This window comes from Capra hircus, chromosome 13 (genome assembly GCF_001704415.2).
Source record: "Capra hircus breed San Clemente chromosome 13, ASM170441v1, whole genome shotgun sequence".
NCBI classification, from domain to species: Eukaryota; Metazoa; Chordata; class Mammalia; order Artiodactyla; family Bovidae; genus Capra; species Capra hircus.
Window position 1 is genome coordinate 64180584 of NC_030820.1, and position 20715 is coordinate 64201298.

The 20715-nt window shown below is 41.2% G+C and overlaps 1 protein-coding gene across 1 annotated transcript in view; it reads right to left on the minus strand.

The window, feature by feature from the left end:
- Positions 1–20715, minus strand: part of LOC102172278 (ubiquinol-cytochrome-c reductase complex assembly factor 1) — a 96489-nt gene that overhangs the window by 36340 nt on the left and 39434 nt on the right. Inside the window, exon 7 of the mRNA XM_005688494.3 lies at positions 6721–6829. Coding sequence (XP_005688551.1) covers positions 6721–6829 — 109 coding nt within the window. The remainder of the gene's footprint in view (positions 1–6720; positions 6830–20715) is intronic.

Consider the following 20715-nt stretch of genomic DNA (forward strand, 5'->3'; position numbering starts at 1 on the left):
GTGAGACAAGAAACACAAGAAGAACAGGCAGACTGCCAGGTTCCTCTCCATGGAATTCTCCAGGCCAGAATACTGGAGTGGGTAAGCCATTCCCTTCTCCAGGGGATCTTCCTGACCCAGGAATCCAACCAGGGTTTCCTGCGTTGCAGGCGGATTCTTTACCAGCCAAGCTACCAGGGAAACCCAACTAACACACAGCATTAGCAACCCCTAAAAGAGAGGTATGGAAAATGGCTTTAGCTGTGCCTGACAAACATGGCTCTAAGCAGTTTTATAACCATGGTACAAAAGACAGTGAAGGCAAAAAAAAAAAAAAAAAAAAAAATTGATGGATTGGAGAGGTAAACAGTTCTGAAATGATGAGCTGAGTTGGGAGTACTTAGCATGAGGAGCACTTAAGAAGGTATTAGGGAAAGGCAGGACTCTGTCAGTGCACTGAGTTAGCTAGGCCTTTGAAAAATGGAATTTTCAAATGGAAAAATTCAAATTCAAAAAATTCAAAATTCAAATGGAATTTTCAAAAAATGGTCACCTTTCTTCTACAGAAATTTCAGGAGGTAAACTGAAGATAAAAGAGTAGATATCAAATTCACTGACTCATTTATTTAGTCAAGAAACACTTACTGAATGCCTACTAAAGACAAAGCTCCGTCGAGGCACTGTAGAAATACAAAGACAAACAAGTAGGAATTAGACCTCAGGAAACTCACCATTTATAATTTCAAATACAGAAAGGTTTATAACTTCTTTCACGGGCCCTCCCTGAAGTGGAGTGAATCCAGTATGTCACTCAGAAGGTCAGGTACCTGAGCCATTAGACAAGCATCCTGGGCGTATACACCCAGGCATCCGATCAGTTAGAGAACTACCTAAAGGCACGTCCCTGGTGGTCCAGCGGCTAAGACTCTGCACTCCCAAAACAGGGGTCTTGCTTTCAACCTCTGGTCAGGGAGCTAGATTCCACGTGTTGCAACCAAGACCCAGTGAGGCCAAATAAATGTTAAAAAACACACCTAAGGTACTCTTGCTACCTATTAAGGCCTAAGGATAAGAAAACTGTGTCGAGAAAGGAACTTATCCACTAGAGGTACATCTTCAGTTGGTCCCTGCTTAAACTCATGAGCTAATTCCAAAATAGAATTGCTCTGCCTTCTAAGAATTTAGCCTTCCCTCCCCTAATAACTAAGTATCCATTCCAACTGCTCAGGACATTTAGAAAACATTCAAAAGAACGATTGATACTGGAAAACAAACATGTATTCTTATTTTAAACGCTTTGAGCCCAGGGGACTGCTCTGTATTTACACTCAACCATTCATATTATTGGCCACAAAAAAACTGTATCTTTAAAGTGGTCCTTGCCTTTTACACAATACCTTTGGCACTGAGCTTTAACTCTGACCTAGAGATGCAAAGTATAACAAACTTTTTTACCTCATGGTAAAATAGAGGAGTTTGAATGAAGATTTTTGTAGGGGGGAGGGAGGACATGGCAATGGAAATAAAGAAGCCTGGAAGGAAATTTCCAGAAAAACTGAAGTATAAGTAATTCTATTACCTTCTATAGACTCAAAACCTTTGCTGGTTTAGAGACATAAAGTACTTTGTGTATAAATTGGTTTTTTTTTTTTCAATCAAATAATTCCACTAGAAGACTGAGAAAGCATAAACAAAGAAAAAGGAAAACTGAGAATGGAGATAACTTCTTATCTCTTTCTCTTCCCACATTTAAGACTAATGAGTAAATAAATATTCTCAGAATAAAAAGGATACCTCCCCACTCCACTTTTTCCAACATTTATAATGGGCTTTCAGAACCGTCTTCTTCCATCAGAAGAAGGCATACATTCAGCCAAGGAGCAATGACTAGCACTTTGGAGAGTACAAAGAAGGATACATGTGATCCCACCCCCCAGGAATTCACCCAGAAGGTGGTCAATATACGCGAATGACAGTGATGCAAAGCAGAAGCAGTTAAGAGCCAGAAGAAGGGTATGTTGTTGTTCAGTCGTGTCCGACTCTTTGCGACGCCACGGGCTGCAGCACTCAAAGCTTCCCTATCCTTCACCATCTCCCAGAGTCTGCTCAAACCCATGTCCATTGAGTTGGTGATGCCATCCAACCATCTCGTCCTCAGTCGCTCCCTTCTCTTCCTGCTCTCAACCTTTCCCAGCATCAGGGTCTTTTCCAATGAAGGGTATAGGTAAATTAAAAAGGTACTTACAGCTAGGGGAAACCATGATTGGCTTCCAATTTGAAGTGGAGGGATGTGGAGGAATTGAGGCTGGCGTGTTAGGGCAATCTAGTATCCTCATACCATGTGGGCAAAGACAAAACACAGGAAGAGCAAGACATTCAGCTTGGCTACAGTGAAAAGTATGTGCGGCAACGATGGAATGTCATGTTCACTGCGTGCTTACTGTGTGCCAGGCACACGTGCTAGAGGTTTCTCATATTTAAGGCTCAAGAAGAGCTAGGGGAAATGAGTTTGGAAAGGTAGTCTGGAGTATGACCACAGAGGACCTTGCAAAGCGAAATGCTGGTTCTGAAAAGCAAAGTAGAATTTTACAAAGGAGTCCAGTTCAGCCCAGAGCTCCTCTACCTCCTTCTAGGCCCTCTACACCATCCCCCATCAAGCAGCTCTGCTAGAGCAAGGAGCAGAAGAGTGTGGTCACAGGAGGTTCATCCTAATCCCAGAAGGCTGCTAGCAAGAAATCACCTGAGGCAACGGTCCTCAGCAATGTTTCTTGTCCTCAGCAAGAAAGGTTGCTGAGGCAACTGTCATGCCAGGGACCACTGGTAGAGATAAATGTGCAACTAGTTAACTAAAGCCCATCCCCACCCCCTCCACCTTGTCTCCACAGTTTGGAAAGCTGAAACCTGCTCATTGTAAGCCACAAGGTGGAGATGTCTGGCAGGGCAGAACTGAGAGGAAGTCGTTTAGCCAGCCTAAGGTTACCATTAACACTTTGAGCCACTGCCTTGAGCTAATTTTTATGTTTGTTTTTTAAGTTTGGTTGAAATGTCACAAATGGAAAAATTAAGTAAAGCGCCCCTGGTTAGCCACAAGACTGGACACACCTGGCTGCAAACCCAGCAAAAGAAACTTACTTCATTAGTAGGAGAGGCAGAAAGTGAAATTTACATCTGAAATCTGCCTGCACCAGGAGAAAGCGCTGAGGCCAAAGGCGCTGTCTGTTTTTACAGCTGTGTCAAGTCTTAGCTCTCTACTCTTACCAACACTCAGGAGTGAGGCAAGGGCCCAAGGAAAAATGGTCTCCAACCTCTTCAGCTGCAACTCAGCTCACAAAGGTTTTTAAGAACCAGTTAATGAAATAAAACAAGACCAGATGAGGTGATATAATGAACTTTATTTCCACAGCTAATTTATATGTTTAAATCCCAAATAATGTTTTTTTAAAAGTGAGAACTCTCAAAATTATTGATGTGATTTTTGTAACCTCAAATTTAACACTTGCTTTTTATATACCAGCTTCACTGATGATATATGAGGCTGCCTTATTTTTCACAATAGTTGGGCTCCTAAACAGCTGGTAAAAAGCAAATTTTTGGAAAGTGAATATTTTCCCACCAAATGAGACTGGAACTCTAATTCAAAGGATTTCTTGACCCAGATTTCTAATGTGTCATTAATTCACATTCTCAATCTTCCTTACACCAGTCCACTCAAGTAATGTAATGGCTCTAAGAATTCTTTGGCAGAAGAAAAATCACCACTACATTGATCAGTCTTATAAATTCTACTTTTCATATGAGTTTTCTTAAAGATGCCAAATAACACAAAAATAGATTTGCAAATTACCACCTTCACATCATAGATTTTCAAAGCTTGGAAAAGAAACTTGGAAACCACGTAGCCACCTGCCCCGCCCCCCAAGTTTTTTTTTTTTTTTAAACCAAGAAACTGAAGTAAGGGGAGGAGAAAAGATTTGCCAGCCAGGGTCAGAACCAGGCCAGACTGGCTCCCTCTGCCTGCTACTTTTCTCCAGCCACATGCCATTCTTGTCCAGCCTAATCTTCCCATTTCTTTAGGCCATACACACACCAAAGACTGAGGTCCCCTCTACACACACACAATCACACTCACAACTTAGAATTGGCTAATATACAATTGTCTTGCCTGTATAAAGGGTGTCTATTTATAGCATGACATTGGAAAGGGAGGAGCAAATCAGTTATAATGGAAATACAAAAATAGTAATTCCCCAACTCTTTCAAGTCTCCATTATTTTTCAATCATCATCTTTTATAGTCTTTGTAACTAAACTGGAGCTTGGCAATTCTCTCATGAAGACAAATTTAACAGTCTATACTTGGGGAGCATTATGGATCATCTAAAACCCTGCTATTCAAAGTGTGCTTGCTCCTTCCCCATCCTGCCCTACCAGTGCTACTGCCATCACCTTGAAGATTTTTAGAAAAGCAAAGAGACTCTCTGGCCTCACCCCAAACCTACTGAATCAGAATCTGAATTTTAACAGGATCCCCAGGTAAACTACAGGTACATTAATGTTTGAGAAATCCTGATCTAACACACTTCTCTCTAAGACAGCATAATATCTGGAACAATTCAGACAAAAAATGATTGGATAAAATGTGGGGTGGAAAAAAAGGAAAGGCTAATTCCTGCAGGACTGCACAGACAGACAATTGAACCAAAGACTAACCAAGTATGATCTATCTGACAAATAAGTTGGCTTTAAAACAATTTCAGAATAAATTTCAATTTATTAATTCATCCAACAAGTATTTATTCAACCACTGTTCACTGTGTAAACAAAAAACTGTGGATAAGATAGGTTTCCTGCCTTTATGAAGCATACAGTCAAGTAGAAGGGATATTATAAAGTAACATGGGAGAAGGTTCAAAGTGCTGAAAATTGTGATGGAGATAAATATACGTGTGTGTGCATGTGTGCTTAGCTGTTCAGTCGTGTCTGACTCTTTGTGACTCCTCTGTCCATGGGATTTTTCATGCATTGAAGGTGGATTCTTAGCCCGCTAAGCCATCAGGGAAGCCCCATTTATATGCAGATCCAAAAAGAAATTCATTTGGGGGTAGAAGTTGGGTAGAGTAAAAGGTTCCTGTGGTCTAGGAGTCAGCAATCTATGGCTCATAAGGCTATTCAAGCTGGGGACAGCTATGGCCCCCATGGTTCCAGTGGTTCAACTCCCAGAAGAGTTTAGTCAACAGTGATAAGAAAACAGACTAACTACTGTGTAACTGCATGGCAGTCGTCAGAGACTTTAGCTGGCCAGGGGGGTATCACTGGTCGTCCTTAAAGGGATGATCTGAGACCACCAGCACTACGGTATGTCCACTGTGTACTGCCACAGAGTTGGCCAGTAAGTACTTGAAGGAATGTGGAACACTCAGCAGGATGAATAGCTTAAAGGCTGTTGATCCCACTCTGGGCAGCTAAACAGCAGTAAGGCATGACAGTGAGAAACATGAAGCAAACAGTACCTTACAAAGACAGGGGGATATGGACTCCCCTGGATGATGATGACGACAGCAGCGGAAACTGTGAAATATACTATCATCTTTTTAGAATGAGTAGAAATGCTGATGGTCTGTTTTCCCAGATATACTGTCAATGAAGCTCTCTAAAGGTGAACCCATGTCTCCTGTGCTTTCTGTATACCCAATTCCTTCAAAGACAAGAGAATCTGAAAATACCCTCAATCCAAATTCTCCAAAGGGGGAAACCATCATTTCCATCATTTAGTCTCAAAGACTACAATTTTACACATAGATTTAGCACATGATACCACTAGACAATAACATAGGAAGTGTGTGAAAATAATCACAGTAGATAAAAGTAAAAAAAGGAGATCTCCCACTTAAATCCCATGCAGCATGCAATGATCTCCAAGACACATTGTTCAGTTTAAAAACAAGAAAGTTGCAAGTTAAGTGCACAGAGAATGATACCATATATAATAAAATATATACACACAAAACCACAGAACTCTCCTCTGTAATGAAAGAAACCAGGTCACCCCATTGCATGACCCTGTCTGATGGTCTGGCTTTAGATACTCCCAAGTTGTGAGGCAATGACATGGGAAAAACCATAGGAACTACAGTCTATTAAAATATGGTGTAGATGCACAAAATACATAATATACACAAAGGAAGAGATTGGTACTTATATAATCTATTGTATTCTAATGTTTTGGTTCTGGCTTTCTATTGTCATCATATTCTATGTTATACATACATAGGTTCTCCTTTCTCAGGTTATTAAATATACTAATGGACCTTTTCAGTACATACCTTGCCAAAGTATTCTAGGTTGTCAGCGATCAAGGAGCTTGTTTTTAAGTTCCTGAGGATAGTGCCGGCCCCCAGTCAGGATCTTTCTATCCAAACTAATTGTGAACTGAACAATGAACTGGAATCACAGGTACAGTATCCTAAAACTGGATTATCATTTGATTTCATCTATTCACCAAATCCATCCCTCCTATCACCATGATTTTCTTTTTAATAATCCCATCTCTGAACACAGGATGTCCTCACACTGACAAACCATGATAATGTGTGCAAACACAGAAAGCATCCGGAGCTTGTCAGAAGCCACAGAGGCAAAAGCAAGTAGAGTTGAATTACCACTTGACATCAGAACTTCAACTCAAGTCAGGCAGTCGCTCAATGGAGTTTTCCAAGACAAGAACCTGATAGTAGTCACTTACCCCCATGATTCTGCCACGCTGCTCAACATCCTCCCACATAAAATGAACTATGATACGACACATGTATTTCCCACTCCGGCCTTCCTGCTTCATTCGGACTAGACACATCCTGGTGGGAAGAAGACATAAAGAGTCACTGGCTGCTGGCATTTTTCATGTCACGTGTTTCCACTGAAGATCAGTTCATCTGAGAAATTTTACTGAAGGGCCCAGAATCAAAATAATTAGAAGTGATTTTTTAAAAAAACTTTTATTGAGTGATAACATGGATACTGAAAAGTATAGGTGTCTTAAGTATACAGCTTGATGAATCTTTACATATATACCCATGTAAGTACCACTCATGAAGACATAGATTATTATAGCACCTTGGATGACTCCCTCATACATGAAAAGGACCACTTTTAGCTGTTTAAAGGTAAGTCTTAATCCTTCATTCTACTGATGAAAACAGGAGTTCTAAATAAGGAAAGTGATTTTCCCAATACCATAGAGCAGTCTATAAAGGTGGGGATAGTATTTTGCTGTCCAATATGAAGGCCACTAGCTACACATGGCTATTGAGCACTTTAAACAGGCTAGTTCAAACTGAGATGTGGTATAAGTTTAAAATTTCAATGATTGAGTTCAAGAAAAAAGAATATAAATATCTCAAATTTTTTATATTGCTTACATGTTGAAATATCAGGTATACTGAGTTAAAGAAAACCCATTATTAAAATTAGTTTCATTTTTTTCTTTTCACTTTTTAAAATGGAGCTACTAGAAACTTTTAAGTTGAGTATGTGACTTGTATTATATTTCTGTTGGAGAGTACTTGTCTAGAAGATAGATCACAGAAAGTATTATGATTTCACCTGTATAATTATCAAACTGTTTCCCCATCTGAATGTACATTCCATTGATGGCAAACACAAAGTCTCAGTTGTTTTTTTTTTTAAATCACTGTATATCTAAGGCTTAAGTATAGCCTTACTTACACACAATATATATTTGCTGAATAAATAAATGAATAAAACTTTTCAGGGCCAAGTTTAGGGCTCTTTCCCCTATACCACATTGCCTCTCATCAGTCCAGAATGTTCTCTGCTTAATACCTTACATAAGAATAGAAGAAAGAAAGCATCAGTAGCTCAGTCATGTCCAACTCTTTCTGACCCCATGGACTGTGGCCCACCAGGCTCCTCTGTCCATGGAATTCTTTAGGCAAGAACACTGCAGTGGGTTGCTATGTCCCTCTCCAATGGATCTTCCTGACCCAGGAATCGAACCTGGGTCTCCCACACTGCAGGCAGATTCTTTACTGTCTGAGATACCAGGGAAGCCCCAAGAATGTAAGAATTATGTTTTATTAATTAATAAATGTAATATTATATTTAATCATATATAAGAATATAAGCAGGGTCACTAACTTTCCAAGCTAGTTCCTAATCTCACTCTTACGACCATATATAGTTCTATTATCTCTTGTTAAACATAACTAAGCAGCTACAATAAGACTACTCATCTAAAAGACAATTTCTATTACAATTATGGAGTATTTGATCTAAACTGACAATCCTATCTCCATACACAATTAATGCCCATTTAAACCTACTAGCAATAGTATGGATAAGGCAATGGCACCCCACTCCAGTACTTTTGCCTGGAAAATCCCATGGATGGAGAAGCCTGGTAGACTGCAGTCCATGGGGTCGCTAGAGTCGGACATGACTGAGCGACTTCACTTTCATTTTTCACTTTCATGCATTGGAGAAGGAAATGGCAACCCACTCCAATGTTCTTGCCTGGAGAATCCCAGGGACGGGGAAGTCTGGTGGGCTGCCATCTATGGGGTCGCACAACACGACTGAAGCAACTTAGCAGCAGCAACAGCAGCAATAGTATGGTCCAATGGAATGATTCCATCCTGGCCTGCCTCAACATCTCCATGAATGACTAAGATGGAGAAGAGAAAACAAACTTATCAGATTTGTAGATTGCAAGAAGTGGGGCAGGAAGACTAATATGTCAGATGACCTAAGCATGAGCCAAAAGTACTTAATAGACTCTTTCAATGGGTTGACTCTAATAGGGATAAATCTAAGATCCTGCAGTTGGGCCTAAAAAAACAGCTGTAGAGGTACAGGATAGGTGTGTCACTCCTATCTGGATATGAGAAAGCCTTACAGGCTTATGACAGTATACATTCAAGGGAAGTCAAGAGGATAAGGTTGCTCACTGCAATTAATGTGATTTTTAGATATAGTAATGCAAATATAATATCTTCATGTACAAAGTGAGATTTTTGTTTTGTTCAGCAGAGGTCAGACTCCACTTGGAATATGTCCACAGTTTTGAACATTATATTTTAAGAGACACAAGGAAGCAAAGAAAGATCAGAAGATATTTCACCTGGAGAAAAACAGGACAGTTGCCTTAAATATTACAGAAAAGTGATTAGACTGTCCAAAAGGTAGAATCAGAACCCATGGGTAGGTCACAGAAGGAGAAAGAATTACTCAACATTGAATGCTGGAAGTAAAAACTTTCTAACAGGAGAGTTTCTGAAGATTCAAATAACAGAACGGATGACCTCAAAAAGTAGAGAGTTCACAACTTGGCTATCTATCTGACAGAAGGCTGACTACATGACCTTTAAAGTCCCTTGCGACCTTGGGATTTGCTGATGCTGTGATTCTAAATTTATAACCTCAGGACCCTGTTAAGCGCATAAAAAGTAACATTTTGTGACAATAGAAACAGGTCACAGAAAAAGATGTGGCCACTTTATATGATATAGAGTATATTCCAAGGCAGAAACAAACCAGGGAAAGTTCAACAGTCCTTTTTTCATAAGATTTTTCTTAAAGTTAACCAAATCTCTCATGTCAGCCTCTCCACCTGAAAAGACGCTATGCGTTTTGATGCTTAAGTGTTGTCAGAGGCCAATTCATCAACAGCAATAGTGAGGTAATGGAATTCATTTATATGAAAATTCTGTAGTTTGTTAATACACCTGCCCTCTGAGGTTTAAAAGGCACAGATTTTCTCAGATCATAAACTTACTAACTATCAACACGGAGTGAAGTGGTTTTTGTTCCAGAGCAGTTTGTTCTATAGCCTTTACAGATAACAGTCAAATTGTTATCTGGGTTGAAAAAGTAAAGCAAATTAAAGATGCTTTCAAGATGCTGGCTGACATTTAATTCACTCAGTGAACATAAACTGAGTTTCTCCTGTGTGGAGATTAAAGTGATGGTTAACAAGAGCCCAGCTTCCAAGGATCAAGAGCTCTAAGAAAGAACTTAGTAAGTGTCATAAAAGGAACACAAGGCTGTGAGAGGATTACTTTTGGCTAAGTGGGGTCAGAGAAAACATCATGGAAAATGAAACACTGTATATTCGTTGCAGCATTGTTTACAATAGCCAAGACATGGAAGCAACCTAAATATCCATTGACAAAGGAATGGTTAAAGAAGATGTGGTGTATAAATATATATATATGAATATTACTCAACCATTAAAAAGAGTGAAATAATGCCATTTGCACCAACAGGGATGGACCTAGAGACTGTCATACTAACTGAAGTCAGTTAGACAGAGGAAGAGAAACCCTGTATGGCATTCCTTATACACAGAATCTAAAAAGATGATACAAATGAACTTACACAACAGAAAGAGACTCACAGACTTAGAGAAGGAACTTATGGTTGCTGAGGGGAGAGATGGAGAGAAGGGATAGTTAGGGAGTATGGGCTGGACATGTACACATTGCTATATTTAAAATGGATAACCAACAAGGACCTACTGTATAGTACATGGAACTCTGCTCAATGTTATGTGACAGCCTGAACGGGAGAGGAGGCTGGGGGGGAATGGATACATGTATAGGCATGGCTGAGTCCCTTTGCTGTTCACCTGAAACTATCACAACATTGTTAATCAGCTATATCCCAATACAAAATATAAAGTTAAAAAAAACAAAAAAAAAGGAAAATGAAACTCTGCACCTGGGGCCTGGAAAGGTGAGCTGAAGTTGGACAGGTAAAAGATTAATAAGATCATTTCTAGCAGGTAGAACATTATGAGCAAAATCAGGGCCATGGGAAGCTCAGCACTTGTAAGGAAACAATACCTAAATTTTGTGGAGGGACAAGTATAGGAAACAGAAAAATATGCCAGAAAGGTCATGAAGGGCTTTGAAACGTCAGGCTAAACAGTCTGGGCTTTACCAAGTAGACAAAGGAGAGCCACTGAGTGTTTTTCAGGAAGAAGGGGCATAGTAAGATTAGCACCTTGGCTTTAAGAACAGATGAGTCTCTCAAAAGTTAACCCTTTCTTCCCAGCTGGAAACCCTTTGTTTCCAAGCCTGGAAAATGACAAGAATGTTTACTTCAGGAGAACTATGGTATTCACAACAGTCTGATGTAGAAATTTCAGCCAAATGTATACCTGCCTTTTGAGAGAAATGCAACAGCAAAGTTTGCTGCCACTTCCACCTAATTTTGCTGGTAACTAAGAGTTTAAAAACTATAGATTCAAGCATGGTAAATGGAAGAAGGGCAAATTCTAATTACTCCTAAAACACTGAACCTAATTAGTTCAGTAGACAATTGAGGACAATTTGAAAACACTATCAAATATAAAGTTCTACGGTAAATTTCAGCACATATAGTTACAAAAATAAAACAAGCAGTCTTCTCATCAACAGGAAATGTGCTGAAGATAACCATGAGTTCTACTGGGAAAATAAGATCTAATCCACAGGGCTGTCCATTCATCTACCATCACCAAATTCGGCTAACTAAAGGTGCAACTTATTTTTGCCCCGAATTTGTGAATCAAATTCTCTAGATAGTTAAGGACAGAAAAGTTGTCTTGTTATGAAGAACTCTTGTGTTTGTCCTCTTCAAGGAAAAAGCACAGTTGAAGGCTGGGGCCCACAACTTAGGCAAGTCAGCTGCCTGGAATGTCCAGACCAAGATGAAGGTCAATTCTTAGGACACTTAACCTTGAAGCTTACACATTCAATCTACTCCTTTCTTTGTTTAGTAACTGTTTTGAATAGATAATGCATGCACATGTTAAAAACAAACAAACATAAGTTCCGTCCCAACCTACATCTCCTAACCACCAAGTTTCTTTCCAACTAAGGCAACCAAAGTTAGCATCTTCTTAAGAAAGCTGCCAGCTGTAATCTATACACACACAAGCTTATATGTATATGTACTCTTTTTACATAAATAGTAGCTTCCCTTTTCTCTCCATTTTCCATAGTGATAGCATTCTATACATACTTTTCTTATATTGAAAAAACAATCTGTTACAGAAGGATAGAGGTGAAGATATCTCAACTCCAGCTCTATGTTTCATCCATAGACACTGCAGTTATCCGAGTGAAACTCATTAGGATAATAGTGCTGTGGTCATTTACTCAGCAATTATTAGGCTAACATCTGATCTAGGCTGAATTCAGTTTATCTGGCAACTTTTTCCTATTCTAATATGACTAAGAAATAGGAAGAAAGCAAAAAAAAAAAAATCCTTTAACGGCAAAAATGGACAAATGCTATAATTAAGAGAGCTAACATCAGCATATGCCACACACTGTGCTAAGTGATTCAGATACATTATTTCATTTAATCCTTGTAACAACTGTAATAAGAGACTGGTATTCTTCTGTCCCCACTTAATAGCTGAGGAAACTGAGTCTTAGAGAAAAGTAACTTGCCCAGAGTTACAAAACTAATTGTCAAAACTAAGATCTGAACCCTGATTATCTGATCCCAGAGTTACACTGTTTTTCTGCCTCTTTAATGATTAGAACAAACCTTCCAGAATCCATTTCCTCTGTTTTTCATTTAATCCTCACAAGGGCAATAATTTAAGTTTCAAAACTAGCATCATATTAGAAATAAAACACCAAAAGGGGAAAGACTGGCTGCTGCTGCTGCTGCTAAGTCGCTTCAGTCGTGTCCGACTCTGTGCGACCCCATAGACAGCAGCCCACCAGGCTCCCCAGTCCCTGGGATTCTCCAGGCAGGAACACTGGAGTGGGTTGCCATTTACTTCTCCAATGCATGAAAGTGAAAAGTGAAAGTGAAGTCGCTCAGTTGTGTCTGACTCTAGCGACCCCATGGACTGCAGCCCACCAGGCTCCTCCATCCATGGGATTTTCCAGGCAAAAGTACTGGAGTGGGGTGCCATCGTCTTCTCCGCTAACCCGAGGCAAACATACCTACAACGCAAACAGGAACTCCTGGCAGCCTAAAAGAACCTAAAAATGTATTTAGAACAAACACAACAGCAGTTCAACAAGGAACGTATAGCTACCCAGTGCAAGTTAAAAGACAGCCTAGCAAAATACAGTTATCAGGACCTCCTGAATGATTAAAGAGGTTAAAGTTTGTCGGAAGGTAAGAAGAAAATAAGTAAAATAAGTTCAAAATGGTAAACAAGAACAAAAAAAGATTTGATGGTCATGGTACCCACTACTAAACAAAGCCAACACACGTCATAGGCTCTGCCTATACAACAGTAATGTTCGGGTCATTAAGTCAACTATTCCACAATTGAGAATAGTAGGTTTAAATAAAAGATCAGGACAGCTTTACTTCAATTTATATCATGGATGCATTCCTCATAATAAAGCTTAAATGTTGAGAGGTCAAATTACATTTTGCTACTGATTAAACGTCATAATTTCAGAGTCGTTCTGGAGGGGGAGGGGAGACTTCAACGCTAAAACATGGTAAAAATTGCCCTTAAGAATGCAATAGACACTTTAAAAAGTGACAGTATTTCGCTCAAATCTAAAACTGCCCCCCAAAATAGTCTTTTTTAAAAATTCTTTAAAAAAAAAAAAACTTTTTAAAAAGAAACAATCTCGTAATCTTTATATTCCTGTGTTAAATAATTTAATCATTCATTCAACAAGTATTTACAAAGTACCTAACTCTGAGTAAAGACTTAATCTATGCATAAACTACTCTCTGTTTAGGAGCGATTCCAGTTGCCCCTCCCAAGTTTGATGATGTTCTTAAACCCACAATTTATTATTGAGGTTTTAAGCTTCACAGTACTATCCTTGTTTCTCAGTGATTCCAGTGCCTCATAAATAATACTGATCTCTATTACATATAAGGAAAGCAAATAATCCAGCTAGCAAAGTAAAGGCAAAAAAAAAGTGTTCAAACCCTAGTCTGATGGTTCTCAATAATCTCTAAAAGATGGGTTGTTGTTGTTTGTTCACTAAGTCAAAAAGACAGGGTGGTGGGGTGGACCTCACTCACTAGTGAGTCTCAAAATATAAAGAGCTAAGATGTAAATTTTGCCTTATGGCAAATAGTAATGATGATTATTACCACTTATTAAGTCCTCTGAGACTTGTCACTGTAAGATACCTTTCCATAACTGGCCATCTACCTAGTATAACTGTCCCCATCTCCCAGGAAAGAAAACTGACACTGAGGAGGTGAAACTTCAGGTTGCTCAGTGGAGGAGAGGCGAGCTGGAGTGAGGCCTGAGCTCTCTGTTGCTCCCTCCAGCCACAGCGCCTCCCAGGGCAGAGTCAGTGCTAACTGCTCCCGCAGCCTGGGACAGCACAGCTCCAAGGGCCCCCTCCTGCTAGATCAGACCCAGAGGAAGACAACAGCACTGCCTGGAGAGTTCAAAGGAAGGAGGGTTTCCTCGCCACACTTTCCTCCTCTGCCTAATCTGGGAGGGAAGAATTCTTGTTATTCCTGACGCTGACCTCCTGCCATGTCCTGGCAGCTCTAGCATCCAGTCTTGCTTGCTCTGTTTGGGCCTCCTGACAATGCCAGTTGTGTTTTGGCCTTGTTTCTCCCTCATGGTAGTTTATAAGCTGCTCAAAGAGGATCTGATTTTGAATTCAATGAAGATTAGTGGGCACTTGGGCGGGTTTGTCACTCAGGCTGCTAGGAAGGAATCCCAAAGCGACCTTCACGTAGCCTGTCTCCCCGACTCCGCCACCAGTTGAGGCCAAGAAAACAGGGCTTACATGGCCACACTCAAGCCTCTGCAGTGCGCTAATGAATGAGTTTATTTATTAGTGAGCTGGCATGCTGGCCCTTTCCTGGGGCTGTATGCATGGCTATCTCCACCTGGTTTCCTAAATTCCCTCCCCACCAAGCCTGCCCTTTATGTGGGGAGCATGAGGGCCAGACGACAGTCTGTGGGCAGACAGACAAGTGGGGCGAGGCATTTCCTGAAGCCATCTCACCTGACAGAGAACCTCCTCTAAGAGCTACACCTGGCCTGCGGCCTGCCTGTCAGATCCACTGTAAAGAACAAGCTCCTGGGTAGCAGGTACCAATGTGCGGAGATTATGCAATGTTGGTAAAATGATGCTGCCTAGGCCTTTCCTTTGGGCAAAAAGCTACATGTGTGGGTGTTTGAACAGAGTGACTTTGGCTGGGGGAGGCAGAGAGAGGATGTGCACATGGCCAGGGCTCACCATATATAGCAGGTCTGGAGCTGCTGGAATCCAGCATGAGCTCGAAAGCCCTACAGCTACATCAAAACTGCTGTGGTGGTTTTAAAGAGCCCTCTTGCAAAGGCCAGGAGTGCCTGCCAGGGCAGTTCTCTGGCTGGACTGAGACTGGAACTAGTCTGTTTTCCAACCCGTTCCACCTCCACACTTTACTTCTTTCTCTTCTTTCCCAGAGGCTTCTTCCCTTAGGCTTATAAAAATTTTCCAGTATTCCCCCATCTTAAAATAAAAAACAAATAACAAAATGCTTTCCCTCTTCTTCCTGCTTTCTCCCTCTAGTGACCATCCTCTCATCTTTCTTTCTCATTTGGAACATCTTACAATTAATTCTTCCTCTCCTAATAATTTCTCAAGACTCCATGTCCTTTAGGTCTAGACCCCAGAAGGCTCCTTGACTATCCCAGGCTGCCCCACTGCCCCAAGCTCCCATAAGATCGGTATGTCTATCAACAAACAGATCCTATCAAACATAGCACCTGGCACCCTATACGATTCCCAGGTTTACTTGTTGCCTCTCTCAGGACACAGATAGTGAGTGCTAAGAAACACAATTTCAGAGAGTTGGTGGTCAGTGCTGTGCAGCTCAAATTCAGGACAAGAGACTCCCATCCCATGACTACCAAAAGGGGACACGCAGACAGGAAGCATAGTGTTGCACAAAGAGCAATTCACACAGTCAGTTTTGGATTTGAGTCTCAAATCTTCCATTAATGATAAAGAAGCCTGTGACAAATCCTTTAAAACGGCCAAAATATCTCCCCATTTGTAAAAAGCGGAAGCTGGACTAGATGTGTGGTTTTTAAACTGTGCTCTGAGTTTCTGTGGACCTACGTAAGAGTCCCCTACCACTGGCCATGTGGCGAACACCTGAAGTGAGCACACCATTCCCACTTCTTCAACTCAGCGTTCCTTTTATCTATTCATACAGTGTGGATGAGCATAAAACCTCATCTGTGAAAAGGGCTCTCCTGGTAAGATGATTGAAAACAATGAGGCCCTTCTGCCTGTAATGGCTTGTCATTCACTCTTTGACTTGCTAACTTCCACTCCTCATTCAGGTGTCAGTTTAAATGCCAACTCTTTAACAAAGCCCTCCCTGAGTGACCCACCCACCTCCAACTAAATTCTGGATCCCTCTTCTTCCACAGAGCCCTATCGCTGACTCCCACAGCATCCATCCCAGTTCTATTTTATTAATGATTTGTTTAACGTGTCTCTCCCACACCCTTAGCCCCATGAGGGCAGGGAATAAATCTGCTGCATATAGTAGGTTCAATTAGAAAATAAATGCTGTAATTTTACGGATTTATATTTAAGAATAAGCAGGTACTGGGACTACCCTGGTGGTCCAGTGGTTAGGACTCTGTGCTTCCAATGCACAGAGTATAACAGGTACAAGCCTTGGCTAAGGAACCATCGCACATCATGCAGCCAAAAAAACAAATAAAATTAAAATAAATAATAAAAGAACAGTCTTAAAAAAAGAATAAGCAAATACCTATATCAGTTATAAATAGTATTAGTCAAGTCACTCAGTCGTGTCCAACTCTGCGACCCTGGAATTCTCTAGGCCAGAATACTGGAGTGGGTAGCCTTTCCCTTCTCCAGGGGATCTTCCCAGCCCAGGGATCGAACCCAGGTTTCCTGCACTGCAGGCAGATTCTTTACCAGCTGAGCCACAAGGGAAGCCAAAGAATACTGGAGTGGGTAGCCTATCCCTTCTCCAGCGGATTTTCCCAACCCAGGAATTGAACCCGGGTCTCCTGCACTGAAGGTGGATTCTTTACCAACTGAGCTATTGGGGAAGCCCCTATAAATAGTATTAATATTAAATATTACTAGTACTAATTAGTAATAATTATTTAATTAGCTACTTTGATAGTTTCAGTTACCAGTGAGGAAAGGAACTTAACACTCTGAGTTGGACCCATATTTGAATTTCCTCTCTACCATGTACTAATTAGTTCTGCGGGCAAGCTCTCTGACTTTTCTGTCTCTGAGCCCTCATATGTAATAGGAATAAAGTAGCTATAAAAATGTGAGACAATATAAGTAAATAAATTTTAAAACAATACTGTAAAGAACCTAATAGTTACTATATCTATGAGATACCTGACTTTGATAATTTTAAAAAATACAGTCTGTATTTTCCTCTCCACCCCACCTCCATCCTAGGCATATTCTAATTTTATTTGTTCCACTACTATTTTTTTTTCTGGCTTGCAGGATCTTAGTTCCCTGACCAGGGATTGAACTGGGGGCCCCTGCAGTGGAAGGCTGGAGTCCTAACCATTGAACCATCAGTGAATTCCCCATTTCCTTTTCTAAAATAAATTTCTGTATCTACGGAGTACTGGTAGGGTTTCATGACAAATTTTAAAATCAGGGTCTCTACAAATCTATTAATACTTTGAACACTAAGATGAATCCCATCTATATACATCTCACCACCCAGGGAAACTTAAGTAGGAGCAGAGCTTTGTCTCTCTCATATGACCAAGAGGCAGTGGCCAGGACCCTTCCAATTGCCACAGGGGCCAAGAGAGATTTCGGGCCACAGATTATTTAATCAACATCCATCAATGTGAACTCAAGTAAGATATGGGACTGAGGGAAAAAAGTATCTCATTTTTCCAAAAGAATAATAAAACTAATTCTTGCTCTCAATAAATTCACCATCCACAAAGAAGGTAGATAGCATTATGATAAAATTTAAAACTGTCATGTGATAAGTGCTATAATAGAGGTGTCCAAAAGACTTAAGGGAACTCAGAAGAGGAACTCTGCCTTTGAAGGGAAGGGAAGGCTTCAAAGAAGAGATGATATCTGTTGGCTATTGAATGAAAAACTGGAGTTTGTCAGGTGGAGAGGAAGGAGAAGGGCTTTCTAGGCAGAAGAAAGGTTTGTGCAGAAGACTTGATATTTCTATCATACATAAACATTTCTACTTATTTTTTCTTGCAGGGGAGGCAGAGTGGTGGTAGTGATACCTAGAATGGCACCAGATGAGTGTGGTAAAGGTAGCGTATTTGGTGGACTATGAATGCCATGCTAGGAAACACACTGCATCCCAAGAACAACAGAAAATACTAAGGAGGGTGTGTGTGTGTGTGTGAGACTCCAATCTGTATTGAGAAGATCTATGGCACAGGAAGATGGAAGTTGAAGTCCAAATACCTGTTGCTTGTAATTCAGTGAAATCAATTAGTGGGTGATATCTTACATTTCTGTTTTAAATGAATTCAAATGAAACAGAAAATATCAGATTATTTCATGCTGTAAGTAAGGACAAGTTTTATAAAATTTTTGCATCATATATCTGTTTGTTCTGGACTACAAGGTAAAATACATTTGTTAATATGGGTCATGGTCAAAAGAGGTTGAGGTGAGTGACTGGTGCCTGACCAGATAAAGGGAATGAGGGAAAAGGTGGCCTTCCAGGTTTCTGGCGTGGGCACCTGAATGGATCTCAACACCACTGCCCCAGACAGGGAACAGAGAAGGAAGCCTGTTTTTATCAAGTCCATGTGGAGATGCTAGAAAGCACCCCCAGCAACCTCTGCCAGCATTTTTTCAGCAGCTGTAGTGAATACTAACCTTGTTCAGCAGAGACAAAGGACACATAGTCACCACAGCTGCATGTTACAAGAAAACACAACTGATAAGGGCTGTCTGGGAACTGAAGGGTTCCCAGTCCTAAATCCCAATACACACAAAAATTGGGGACCTAGAGAAAGCAGAATGGACAAGGGGGACATCAACATCTCCTCCAGGGAACTAACAGGATATGGGAAATCCTGTCCCTATTCTGAGGGCCAACAGGGTATCATCACCCTCGGGAACTTAAGCGAGAGTATTCTAGTGTTTGTGGGGGCTTTTTCGGAAGTGGGGAATTCTTTCTATTTTTATGACTGCTTTCTAAGCCTCCCCACTTCTCCCTCACAGGACCACTCACAGGATGTATTTGAATCCTACCCATCCCCAGCAAGTCCACTGAGCCTGGTAACATTGGACTTGGTGACCCCTTAGTTAACCTCCTAGAGTTTCAAGCTAATAGAACAGGACTAGAAGAACACAGCTTTCCCACAGTCCTTGGGTGAATCCCTTACTTCCTCTAAGAACCCTAACCCTTAGAAGAGAGTTTCCCTAATTCTTCTTGGATTATAGCACACTGGATCCTAAACTACTCTTCTGGTGACCCTCTTCCACTACATTCCTAGATGCTACAGACAACGTGGCTGCCCTCAAATGCTCCATGTTCTTGTACATGTTCTATGTCTCGCCCCTAATACTCCCACAACTTAAGAGTGCCTTCCTTTCTCTGACAGAAATGCTACTCACCCTTCAAGGTACATCTCATATGTCACCTCTGCTGCTGCTGCTGCTAAGTCACTTCAGTCGTGTCTGACTCTGTGCGACCCTATAGACGGCAGCCCACCAGGCTCCCCCGTCCCTGGGATTCTCTAGGCAAGAATACTAGAGTGGGTTGCCATTTCTTTCTCCAATGCATGAAAGTGAAACGTCAAAGTGAAGTTGCTCAGTCATGTCTGACTCTTAGCGACCCCATGGACTGCAGCCTACCAGGCTCCTCCATCCATGGGATTTTCCAGGCAAGAGGACTGGAGTGGGGTGCCATTGCCTTCTCCGATGTCACCTCTGCCACACAGCAACTCTTTACCCAATACTCCCCTCATCCACCAAATGTGGACTCAGTCACACCTTCGTGTCCTTTCACAGTACCTGTGTGTGCCTTGGACACAGCACTTCTTTCATCGTCATCCGTTACAGGCAATTGTACTGGGCTGCTTTCCACTCAACTAAGTTTCTTGAAGGTGCACACCGTGTCACATCCTTCTCTCCAGTGCCTGCCAGTCCTTAACACAGAGTTTGCTGATTCAAACTGAAAAGCTACTGATTGATCTCAACAAAGCTGCGGATCATGAGAACCAAGGACGAAGGATGGAAGAGAGACCAAGTGTAGACAAGCCTCCCTCCCCCTACTTACCTGGTGATAGTACTCCCCAGGCCTCTGAGAAATTAAATCAATCTCAGCAAGGGGGACTCAGCAGGCACATATGGAAATCATGGCTAACTTGAAAGAACTACAAGTAGTTACAAGGTTGCCCCAGCTACTATTAGTCAGGTACTGACCTTGGGATGTGATCACAAGGATTATATTTTTTATTTTGCCATCCACTCCCTCTAACATGCTGATACCTCTGGCTATTGGGCAAGAAAGAGTCTTTCATACTGGCTTTGAATATTATCTTTGAGCTCCTCTGGGAACAGCCTAGCCTCCTCTCAACCCTCCCACCTTTGCACTGGGTAATTCCCCAGGGCCACCTCTGCAGTGCCCTCCTCTTGAAAAAGTTGTTTTCCTCTCAGTACATCCAGCTTCCCCCCCCCCCCCCGAACTTCTCCTAACCTTCACCATTCAGACCGAAGGTAGTCTGCCTTTGCAGCTACCTGACTAAGAGACGGCACATTTCAAAAGCCAGGTA